Below are 13,447 nucleotides of genomic sequence, written 5' to 3' on the forward strand. Positions count from 1 at the left end.
ATACCAGGCAGGGAACACCAGGGATGTGACTCCCAGCGAGACAGCAGCGCAAACCGCTCCACCACCGTGTGTAATAATTAACAGCATTCATTATTTAAATGAAGTTAACGACTTATCTGTAACATGTAACATACATACTTTAATCACTTAAATGTGTTATCAAGTATGAATCTAAGGATTCTAAATGTACAGAGAGCTGGAGTATCAGAAATGTAACGTGTTCTGTGTGGCGATTGCTGCTGTCAGGTCAGGAGGAAGCCCCAGATGAACGTAGCGATTAACAACTGGATCAGTTTTAACAAAACGTTTACGACGGTCTAACTTTAATGATAAAATGAATTAAGGGATTAAAGTGGACATTTCGAGATTAGGGTCGAAATGTCCACTTTAATCACAAAGCAGATCTTTTCACCGTGTCCTTAATTTTTTTCTCTGTGGCTCAAATATGTTGATGTACATTCTGATAGTGTTGTGAAGATGCAAAAAGAAAAAAAATAGAGATATGATACGTGAGACTTTTAAAATGTATCGTGTCATTACGGTGGGGAATATAAAAGAACCACGAATGCATTTGTATGTCAGCATTTTGCTTTAGAATTCCACTGCTGAGATGGAAGAACCAGTGGGAAGGCTGCGCTTCATCAATCAGGCATTTATGGTAGACAGGCTGCTTACTCTCAGCAGGTAGCAGGAGGAGGAGGAGGATTCTCTGGTCTGATGAGACCAACCCTGAACTCTTTAGGCAGAACTCCAAGTACTACATCTGTGGAAGACGTGGCACTGCTCATCACCTTCCTGAAAGCGTGGGAGTGAGAGCATCATGCTGTGCTATAGGGGGGTCCTTCTCAGTAGCATGGACAGGGTTAGAATTAAGAGAATAATTAATGCAGACAAATACTGAAGAGATCCCTGAAGAAAACCTGCTGATGAGTGTATGGCACCTCAGGCACCTTTCAGCAAGATAATAACCCGAAGCGCACAGTCAAGACATCGCTGGAGCGGCATTGGGACAAGTGTCCGAGTGCCTAGCCAAAGCTGGAACTTGAAACCCCATAAAACATGTATGGAGGGACCTGAAGATGGCAGTTTAGTAGTAGTAGTAGTAGTAGAGCTTTATTGTCATCCTAACAATATACTTACAGTACACAGTGGGACGAAATATCGTCCTCCAGAGTCAAAAGGTGCAGTACACAAGATATATATATATATATATATATATATATACAGTGGTGTGAAAAACTATTTGCCCCCTTCCTGATTTCTTATTCTTTTGCATGTTTGTCACACAAAATGTTTCTGATCATCAAACACATTTAACCATTAGTCAAATATAACACAAGTAAACACAAAATGCAGTTTTTAAATGATGGTGTTTATTATTTAGGGAGAAAAAAAATCCAAACCTACATGGCCCTGTGTGAAAAAGTAATTGCCCCCTTGTTAAAAAATAACCTAACTGTGGTGTATCACACCTGAGTTCAATTTCCGTAGCCACCCCCAGGCCTGATTACTGCCACACCTGTTTCAATCAAGAAATCACTTAAATAGGAGCTGCCTGACACAGAGAAGTAGACCAAAAGCACCTCAAAAGCTAGACATCATGCCAAGATCTAAAGAAATTCAGGAACAAATGAGAACAGAAGTAATTGAGATCTATCAGTCTGGTAAAGGTTATAAAGCCATTTCTAAAGCTTTGGGACTCCAGCGAACCACAGTGAGAGCCATTATCCACAAATGGCAAAAACATGGAACAGTGGTGAACCTTCCCAGGAGTGGCCGGCCGACCAAAATTACCCCAAGAGCGCAGAGACGACTCATCCGAGAGGTCACAAAAGACCCCAGGACAACGTCTAAAGAACTGCAGGCCTCACTTGCCTCAATTAAGGTCAGTGTTCACGACTCCACCATAAGAAAGAGACTGGGCAAAAAACGGCCTGCATGGCAGATTTCCAAGACGCAAACCACTGTTAAGCAAAAAGAACATTAGGGCTCGTCTCAATTTTGCTAAGAAACATCTCAATGATTGCCAAGACTTTTGGGAAAATACCTTGTGGACTGATGAGTCAAAAGTTGAACTTTTTGGAAGGCAAATGTCCCGTTACATCTGGCGTAAAAGGAACACAGCATTTCAGAAAAAGAACATCATACCAACAGTAAAATATGGTGGTGGTAGTGTGATGGTCTGGGGTTGTTTTGCTGCTTCAGGACCTGGAAGGCTTGCTGTGATAGATGGAACCATGAATTCTACTGTCTACCAAAAATCCTGAAGGAGAATGTCCGGCCATCTGTTCGTCAACTCAAGCTGAAGCGATCTTGGGTGCTGCAACAGGACAATGACCCAAAACACACCAGCAAATCCACCTCTGAATGGCTGAAGAAAAACAAAATGAAGACTTTGGAGTGGCCTAGTCAAAGTCCTGACCTGAATCCAATTGAGATGCTATGGCATGACCTTAAAAAGGCGGTTCATGCTAGAAAACCCTCAAATAAAGCTGAATTACAACAATTCTGCAAAGATGAGTGGGCCAAAATTCCTCCAGAGCGCTGTAAAAGACTCATTGCAAGTTATCGCAAACGCTTGATTGCAGTTATTGCTGCTAAGGGTGGTCCAACCAGTTATTAGGTTCAGGGGGCAATTACTTTTTCACACAGGGCCATGTAGGTTTGGATTTTTTTTTCTCCCTAAATAATAAAAACCACCATTTACAAACTGCATTTTGTGTTTACTTGTGTTATATTTGACTAATGGTTAAATGTGTTTGATGATCAGAAACATTTTGTGTGACAAACATGCAAAAGAATAAGAAATCAGGAAGGGGGCAAATAGTTTTTCACACCACTGTATAACTAAAAAACATATACAGTATTAAGTAGTTTACAGACGCTCCCCATCCAATCTAACAGAGTTTAACACTTTGGGCTCGAGGATCGTGGCGATTCATATATCACTGAGCCTGTCAAGATGAAAAATATGAGAGAACTTGTATATGAGAATGCTGCCAGTACAGACGCAGGCATCTTGGTGGTAAACTTTGATGTTGCCTCACAGTTACCTACTACAGTGCTGCCATCTAGTGGAAAGCCATAGAATTATTATTTTTTTTGGTGACAATAGCTTGCAGAAAATCTATCTCTCTCTGTATACTGTACATACATACAGTACTGTGCAAAAGTTTTAGGCAGGTGTGAAAAAATGCTGTAAACAAAGAATGCTTTCAGAAATATAAATAATGATTGTTTATTGTTATCAATTTACAAAATGCAAAGTGAGCGAACAAAAGAGAAATCTAAATCAAATCAATATTTGGTGTTACTACCTTTTGCCTTCAAACCAGCATCAATTCTTATAGGTCCACTTGCACAAAGTCAGGGATTTTGTAGGATTCTAGTCAGGTGTCTGATCAACCAGTTCTACCAAACAGGTGCTAATGGTCATCAATGTCACACGTAGGTTGAAACACAGTCATTAACTGAAACAGAAACAGCTGTGTAGGAGGTTTCAAACTGGGTGAGGAACAGCCAGACTCTGCTACCAAGGTGAGGTTGTGGAAGACAGTTTCATGTCATGGCAAGATTGAGCACAGCAACAAGACACAAAGTACTTCTACTGCATCAGCAAGGTCTCTCCCAGACAAAGATTTCAAAGCAGACTGGGGTTTCAAGATGTGCTATTCAAGCTCTTTTGAAGAAGCACAAAGAAACGGGCAACGTTGAGGAGCAGTGGTCGGCCAAGGAAACTTAGTGCAGCAGATGAAAGACACATCAAGCTTATTACCCTTCGAAATCGGAAGATGTCCAACAGTGCCATTAGCTCAGAACTGGCAGAAACCAGTGGGATCCAGGTACACCCATCTACTGTCCGGAGAAGTCTGGCCAGAAGTGGTCTTCATGGAAGAGTTGCAGCCAAAAAGCCATACCTCCAACGTGGAAACAAGGCCAAGCGACTCAAGTATGCACAAAACATAGGAACTGGGGTGCAGAAAAATGGCAGCAGGTGCTCTGGACTGATGAGTCAAAATTTGAAATATTTGGCTGTAGCAGAAGGCAGTTTGTTTGTCGAAGGGCTGGAGAGCGGTACAATAATGAGTGTCTGCAGGCAACAGTGAAGCATGGTGGAGGTTCCTGGAACGTTTGGGGCTGCATTTCTACAAATGGAGTTGGAGATTTGGTCAGGATTAATGATGTTCTCAATGCTGAGAAATACAGGCAGATACTTATCCATCATGCAATACCATCAGGGAGGCATATGATTGGCCCCAAATTTATTCTGTAGCAGGACATCGACCCCAAACATACAACCAAAGTCATTAAGAACTATCTTCAGCGTAAAGAAGAACAAGAAGTCCTGGAAGTGATGGTATGGCCCCCACAGAGCCCTGATCTTAACATCATCAAGTGAGTCTGGGATTACATGAAGAGACAGAAGGATGTGAGGAAGCCTACATCCACAGAAGATCTGGGGTTAGTTCTCCAAGATGTTTGGAACAACCTACCAGCCGAGTTCCTTCAAAAACTGTGTGCAAGTGTACCTAGAAGAATTGATGCTGTTGTGAAGGCAAAGGGTGGTCACACCAAATATTGATTTGATTTTAGATTTCTCTTTTGTTCATTCACTGTATTTTGTTGATTGATGAAAATAAATGATTAACACTTCCATTTTTGAAAGCATTCTTTGTTTACAGCACTTTTTCACACCTGCCTAAAACTTTTGCACAGTACTGTATATATATATATCCATCCATTTTCCAACCGCTGAATCCGAACACAGGGTCACGGGGGTCTGCTGGAGCCAATCCCAGCCAACACAGGGCACAAGGCAGGAACCAATCCCGGGCAGGGTGCCAACCCACCGCAGATATATATATATATATATATATATATATATATATATATATATATATATATATATATGGAAGAGAAGGTCTGTGATAATATATATAATTAATTTATACCCTCTAACAATTTATCAAATGACAGGCAACATATCACACCACCACAGTCAGTATGGGTAACTGAGTGGAGATTGGTGGGCAAAAATGGCAAATGTATCCATTTGAAATGAAATCTACAACACAATAAAAGTGTGCAGAAAACGAAGGGGTTGGAATACGATCTGAATCCACTGTAGCTATAGGCAGAGACTTCAACGTGACTTTATTCACTATCCAGTCAAAAAACTAGAATATTTTCTCCATTGGCTCCAGCAGAGCAGAGCTGCATATTCTAAATGAAACCAGAAAATTCATAACTTGCAGGCAACTATTTTTTGTGCTTCATCTACACTACTGCACAAAACAAAAGAATTACAAGATACTTATGAAAATAAATCACCATACCAAAGCTTGCTCAATGAGCAAACAGAATAAGATTGCGTTCCCCACTTCTCGGAGACTCTGGAATACGTCCGTCTTCAGTTCTGCGTATTCAATTATGTCCTTCAGCTGGTGGTGAAAAAACTCTAAAATTCCTGAAAAACATCAAAAATGAACGTTAAGTAACTGATAAAGGAAACGTAATCTGAATATCTGGACAGCACTTGCTGTCTTCAGCTTTCAGGGTAAGGAATGTTTATGTGCGTCTTCTGAAAATCCAGGTTTTATATTATGGGATGTTGCTCTGTTCTCATACCTGATATAACCTGAGATACTAAAAAGGGGGTGAAGCCGGCTCAGAAAATTAATCAATATTAGCATGCAATATTCTAGTAACATTTCATTTTTACTTTCTTGTATAGGATGTTTAGGGAAAGTATTGTAATTGTCCAAAAAATTAATTTTGAAATTTTGATGAATCTCGAAGTTTTAGACCTCCCTGAGTAAGATTTACATTCTCATAGGGAGAATATTGTAATCGTCGAAAAATCAGATTTCGAAATTATGATGAATCTCGACATTTTAGGCTTCGCTGAGTTCAATTTACTATCTTGTAGGGAAAGTATTGTAATTGTCGAAAAATTTGATTCTGAAATTATGATGAATCTCGACATTTTAGACATCCCAGGGTTTCATTTACTTTCTCGTAGGGAAAATATTGCAATCTTCCAAAAATTCAATATCGAGATTTTGTTGAATCTCAACGTTTTAGACCTCCCCGAGTCCGATTTACTTTCTCGTAGGAAAAGTATTGCAATCATTCAAAAATTCGATATCAAGATTTTTATGAATCTCGACATTTTAGACCTCCCTGAGTCCCATTTACTTTCTCATAGGGAAAGTATTGCAATCGTCCAAAAATCCGACCTCGAGATTTTGATAAAACTCGAAGTTTTAGAGCACCCTGAGTCCGATTTACTATCTTGTAGGGAAAATATTGCAATCATCCAAAAATTTGATTTCTGGTTTCGGACTCCCTGAGTCCGAAAATACAATTTTTGGAACTATGTCTGTGTGTCTGTCTGTGTGTATGTAAAAACGATAACTTGAGTATGTTTTCACTTAAGTCAACCATGTTTTGCATACAAGTATTAGGTACAAAATGTAGATTTCTATCAACTTTGAGGTACCGGTATTTCCGCTAAGCGGAAGTGGTACTTATTAATTCATTCAGCTTCACAGTCTAATTTATTCAACTTTCCTTTTATAATAATTGTTCAATATATTATTTATTCTATTTGATTTGTTGTTGATGGTTCATTAATGTACATAATATAAATATAATCATTGTCTTGTGGTTTACTCCTCAAATATCCATCGCCATATCTGAGTATATGAAAAAGTTGAAGGGAGACCACTCCCGACTTTTTATACCTGCAATAGTCACATTATATATATACTAGACATTAAGCCCGTTACAATAACAGGTGCTAGAGCAGTAGTCCATAAACATTAGTAGGAACAGTCTATATTAAATGGCAAGGGACCTTTTACTGTAAAATTTTTTTTTTCCGTAAATTGCCTGTAATTTTCTCTGACAGTATTACTGGATTTGCTGTCCGTAATATGCGTTTAATTTTCTGTCACAACAGTGGGCAATCAGCAGATTCTCCCCAGCAACTGATGTAATGTGCGCGAAAATAAATCTACTTTTAAAAGTCATCGTATTGTAATATCATGAAAATTCGTATATTTAGGAAAACCCCTTCAACGACTGACACTTTACACTTTACTGGGCCAAGCTTCTTAATTGCAAATCTGACATCCTCAGAGTGAACACTTGCACAACAATGGGGAAGCTGGTCTCCGTGTCTCAGTACCCGATTGGATTTTTCGTGTTTTATGTTTTAGGTCTTACCTCATTTACCAAAATCCGATTGGATTGGTCGCGCGATATTTTATAGGTCCCACCCTCTCTGTCTTGAGTGACGCGTCAGGCGGCCTTTGAAGCATCTGCTTTGAAGCATCGCACTGTGCCCCGCGCATGCGCACTTCACCAGAAGACACACACACACACACATGGACACTGGACGCACACAGGGGTTTTATTAAAGAGGATATAAATATTGTCACACACGTGTGCATGGGAGGCAGCTAAAGGGCTTGAGTAAGGGCAGTTCCGAGGCATACTGGGATGTGACAGAGTGCACTGACTCTTTTTCTCCCTTTCCTGTAGACCATTCACGGGAGATCCCGCCTGGTCCTCTTGACGTCACTTCCGGGACTGAGCCTACGGAAGGTATCTTTGCCGGCTCCGGCTCCCTGTGATGTCACGTCCGGGCTCGAACCTATGGCTGAAGACCTTCATGAGCCCGGCCCCTTTGATCTCACTTCCTGTCTTCCCCTTTAAAAGCCTCAACCTTTTCCCTATTCCCTCAGTTCTGTTTTGGACTCGGTTTTGTGCACATCAGTGCTGTACCTAATTTACGACTTTGCAGCCAGGAAATCAATTATACGGGTGGCTGCCACAAACCTTTCTATGACTCTGAGTTGAGTTTGTGACAGTATATATATATATATATATATATATATATGGTTGCAATAGTTTACTGTCAAATAAATGCAAAGAGTACACGACACGTGTTTCGCCCTCATTCTGGGCTCATCAGGTGTACACACTCCACTGCACTCCCTCTCGGGAATCGAACCTCGGACGTGGCGGATGTTAGCAGATTGCTGGCCAACCACAAAGCGTTACCTGGTAGGTAACCACCCACACTAACAGATTGTGACACAGACTTCGAATGCCGTGAATATATATATATATATAGTGTGGTGGACGGCCAGGATGCCCCTTCAACACTGGATCCGAGGGAGCAGCCATGGGATGCACTCTATGTTCTCTGGAACACTTGGTGGCAGCCCCCCTGGGTTGCATCGGGACCCATAGCATGGAACACTGGAGCTCATCCTGGTTGGGCTCCGTGGCCACTGCCAGGGGGAGTTGCAAGGCTTCCTGAGCCTGTATGGGCGGCAACGCAGACACAACCAGAAGTGCAGTCTAATTGAGGTTCATTGCCACCTGAAGCACTTCTGGGTGGAGTATAAAGGGAGCCTGCAGCCAATACTCAGGGTGCCAGAGTTGGGAGGAGGAGGAGGAGGACGAAGCTGCCCTGGGAGGAGTGGAGGAAAGAAGAGTGGAAGTATTGGGTGAATTTGTGTTTGGGGACTGTGTAGGGCTAGTGGGACACAGGAAAGACGTGTCCCACAGCTGAAGAAAATGAAGACTTTTTGTTTATTTAGCCCATGCCTCTGGTGTCAGTCTGTGTCGGGTCAATATAGCACCTTTATCACTATATTATCTATATATATAAAATCCCTGTGTGCGTCCAGGTGTCCGTGTGTGGGTGTCTTCTGGTGAAGTGCGCATGCGCGGGGCACGGTGCGATGTGCGATATTACTGTCAGAGAAAGTTAGAGGCGTTTTACGGAAATACAAACCAGTATTACTGCGAGAGGAAATTAAAGGTACACAATACAGTGACGCATATTACAGCCACATACAAGCCAGTATTACTGTCAGAGGAGATTAAAGGCATATTACCGACGCGCACGCCTGTATTACCACTAGAGAAAATTAAAGGTATATTACAGACGTACAAGCCAGCGGACGTACAAGACGGTATCCTTCAATAAGGGCGTGCACAAAAAGGCGAGCCTCAAAAGGACGACCTCAATTGGGCGCAGCGAATAAAGGCGCGCGTAAATAAAGATCTGCACCTGTTGCTCTTCACATATTCCAGAGCAATTTGAAGTAAATTATCTATGCGCCCTTATTGAATAGAGCCGTACGAGACGGTATTACTTTCACAGAAAATTAAAGACACACAATACACGGCGGCAGCCCATGAAGAACGGTCAGCTCAGCAAGTAAACATCAACAAAAGAAAGGCTGAAAGAAAGAAAAATACGACCAACAAAAAGAACGAGGTCAAAGTCCCTTGTCATTTAATATAGACTGTTCCTACTAATGTTTATGCACTACTGTTCTAGAGCCCGTTATCTTAACGGGCTAAATGACTAGTATATATATACTGTATATATATATACACATATATATTATGTATTTTTTTAACATACAGTATACAGCAGGGCTATTCAATTACAAACAGATTTTCAAACCAAGAAATTTAGCTGGTCAGACATTTTTAGAGGCCGGTAATGACAGATTTGAAATCAACACAAATGAATGCATTGAAAAACAAGTCATGTTTAGTCATGGTTTCCCTTTTAAATTTGCTCACACCTGACCCAGGCACATTTCAAAGTGCATAAAAACAAAATAGTGCACAGTTATTAGCCAATAGCATTGGTTTCCCTTTTGAAATAAATATATATTTTGCTCACATCTGACCCAGACACATCACAAAGTGCAGAACTATCCATGCCATCAAAGCTATCAGTGCACAAACCCATAACAAGTGATAACACACATGAATACAACGTGTACGGGGGGAGGGACCCCCAGGTTTGTTTTACATCCCCACATGCGTGATTAGCGGGGTCTTTTTGTTGTTTGTAAACAGAAAGGTGGCGGTACATTGCGTTTGGATCCAGCATGAGGCACTGTGAAGGTATAAAGAGGCTGAGAGTCCAAGTGCTGCTTGTTTTGTTTACTTGGTGAACAAACATAATATTTAAAATTTGAAATCATCAAGTATAATAATAATTCTTTACCATTATACAGCACTTTGCTCACTACTTAAAACTCTATACAAATGAACCCCTGATCTTCAGGCAGTGGCACTTCCATTACGCCAGCTGTGTTAAGTGCATTGTTCTGCTTAGTATTGTGCTTGATAGTTTAAAATTACAATCACAAAATTTCCAGAATTGAAGAATATTAACAGCAGGTTAATAACGAGCTCTGCATTCTACAAAAAAAAGTTATTATGTAGTCCTGCAATGCAACCGGTGCTTAATTTGAAGGAGTTTTAAAAAAAATTTCAAACTTTTTGCATGTTTTCATCAAACGCAGTCCTCTTAATTTGTTCTTTGACTGTCGACCTCATAATAGCCATGAATTGACGTATCTCACGGGATTGAAGTGTGTGGGTGGAAAAAATGTGTCAATGTCCCAAACATGCAGTGGACTGTCAGAGTTTTACAGATTTCTTTTTTTTTCCCCTTTTACCTGGAGAGCCGTACTCGTGTCTTGGCAGGCGACATATTTTAGGCATCACTTCTATTAATGTTTTTACATATTGAAGAATTGTGCCTTGAAGCTGTTGGGAGAAAAAAAAATCATACATTTAAAATTTTGATCACGAGTATTAAAAAGAGACCCCAACAACACTTAAAAAGCCATCACAGCTTTTCAAGCACCCTTTTTTTCTAATTCTTCCTTAATTTTCAATACGTTTCAAGGATTTTACAGAGTTTAGTCACATTTACACAAAAACATGGAATTCTGCTTCCGATAACAAATAGAAATGACAAAAAACAACAAATGGAGTTAAGACAGGATAAAAGAAATACAAAAATATTCACATCACTTGAAAAGCAGATCTTTGCTAAAAAGACACATATGACAACTTCTAATCTTCTGGAATGTTTAATTATATCTGATATTGCTTTTTAAGAAGATGTGTGCAACTGGAAAGAAAAGAATTTTTGGAACCCATTACTGTGAAATTTTAAAGTGACTCTCCTCCCTGATTTACTGAAGGGAATTTCTTCATGTAATGCAAATCTGTCATCAGTCGAGAAGATTTCCAGTTTACTCCAATTTGACCTGTGACACTCAGAAAATCATCAATGTCAGCTCCAAACTGGGGACAAAGGTCTACCTGTCTGTCTATCTATTATATGGTGCCTTTCATTTCTATCTATCTATCTATCTATCTATCTATCTATCTATCTATCTATCTATCTATCTATCTATCTATCTATCTATCTATCTATCTATCTATCTATCTATCTATCTATCTATCTATCTATATATAGAGCCTTTCATATCTATCTATCTATCAATTATATAGTGCCTTTCATATCTATCTATCTATCTATCTATCTATCTATCTATCTATCTATCTATCTATCTATCTATCTATCTATCTATCTATCATATAGTGCCTTTCATATCTATCTATCTATTATATAGTGCCTTTCATTTCTATCTATCAATTATATAGTGCCTTTCTTATCTATCTATCTATCTATCTATCTATCTATCTATCTATCTATCTATCTATCTATCTATCTATCTATCTATTATGTAGTGCCTTTCATATCTATCTATCTATCTATCTATCTATCTATCTATCTATCTATCTATCTATCTATCTATCTATCTATCTATCTATCTATCTATCTATTATATAATGCTTTTCATATCTAACAATCTATTTTATAGAGCATTTCATATCTATCTATCTATCCAATTATATAGTGCCTTTCATATCTATCTATCTATTTATAGAGCCTTTCATATCTATCTATCTATCAATATATAGTGCCTTTCATATCTATCTAGCTATCTATCTATCTATCTAGCTATCTATCTATCTATCTATCTATCTATCTCTCTATCTATCTATCTATGTTCCTTTCATATCTATCTATCTATCTACTATCTATCTAGTGCCTTTCATATCTATCTATATATAGTGCCTTTCATATCATCTATCTATCTATCTATCTATCTATCTATCTATCTATCTATCTATCTATCTATCTATCAATTATATAGTTCCTTTCATATCTATCTATCTATCTATCTATCTATCTATCTATCTATCTATCTATCTATCTATCTATCTATCTATCTATCTATCTATCTATCTATCTATTATATAATGCCTTTCATATCTATCTATCTATTATGTAGAGCCTTTCATATCTATCTATCTATCAATTATATAGTGCCTTTCATATCTATCTATCTATATATAGAGCCTTTCATATCTATCTATCTATCTATCAATTATATAGTGCCTTTCATATCTATCTATCTATCTATCTATATCTATCTATCTATCTATCTATCTATCTATCTATTATGTAGTACCTTTCATATCTATCTATCTATCTATCTATCTATCTATCTATCTATCTATCTATCTATCTATCTATATATCATATAGTGCCTTTCACTCATATCTATCTATCTATTATGTAGTGCCTTTCATATCTATCTATCTATCTATCTATCTATCTATCTATCTATCTATCTATCTATCTATCTATCTATTATTTAGTATCTTTCTATCTATCTATCTATCTATCTATCTATCTATCTATCTATCTATCTATCTATCTATCTATCTATCTATCTATCTATCTATCATATAGTGCCTTTCACTCATATCTATCTATCTATTATGTAGTGCCTTTCATATCTATCTTTCTATCTATCTATCTATCTATCTATCTATCTATCTATCTATCTATCTATCTATCTATCTATCTATCTATCTATCTATCTATCTATCATATAGTGCCTTTCACTCATATCTATCTATCTATTATGTAGTGCCTTTCATATCTATCTATCTATCTATCTATCTATCTATCTATCTATCTATCTATCTATCTATCTATCTATCTATCTATCTATCTATCTATCTATCTATCTATCTATCTATCATATAGTGCCTTTCACTCATATCTATCTATCTATTATGTAGTGCCTTTCATATCTATCTATCTATCTATCTATCTATCTATCTATCTATCTATCTATCTATCTATCTATCTATCTATCTATCTATCTATCTATCTATCTATCCTATCTATCTATCTATCATTTTTAAACTTTGCTTTGTTAGACCACCAAGCCAGGCAATGTAGCTGAAAGTGATGATACACTGAATCACATTGCCATTTTGGTCTCAAAACAGTTTTTAGGTCTCATCTGAAGGAGAGCACAGAGTTCCCATCTCTGCACTGAGACATTAATATCCACATTCAGACCCCAGGGCCTCGCCAACATCTCCTCCAGCAGCCCTGTTTTTTCCTGGCTGCTCTCTGCCTGATATTCTCACTCAGCTATGAGGCACTGACCTAGAAGGTGGGGTTGGCTCTTGTAAAAAGGCCAGTGGTTTTGCTAAAGCAGCTTTTCAGTTTTTACCCAAA

General features: G+C 38.5%; 1 protein-coding gene across 1 annotated transcript in view; it reads right to left on the reverse strand.

Moving 5' to 3' along the window:
* Positions 1-13,447, reverse strand: part of cyfip2 (cytoplasmic FMR1 interacting protein 2) — a 252,229-nt gene that overhangs the window by 45,916 nt on the left and 192,866 nt on the right. The window contains exons 25-26 of the mRNA XM_051934205.1: positions 10,506-10,596; positions 5,337-5,467 (exon numbers count right to left, since the gene is read on the reverse strand). Coding sequence (XP_051790165.1) covers positions 5,337-5,467; positions 10,506-10,596 — 222 coding nt within the window. The remainder of the gene's footprint in view (positions 1-5,336; positions 5,468-10,505; positions 10,597-13,447) is intronic.

The sequence above is a fragment of the Erpetoichthys calabaricus genome, chromosome 11 (genome assembly GCF_900747795.2).
Source record: "Erpetoichthys calabaricus chromosome 11, fErpCal1.3, whole genome shotgun sequence".
Taxonomy (NCBI): Eukaryota; Metazoa; Chordata; class Cladistia; order Polypteriformes; family Polypteridae; genus Erpetoichthys; species Erpetoichthys calabaricus.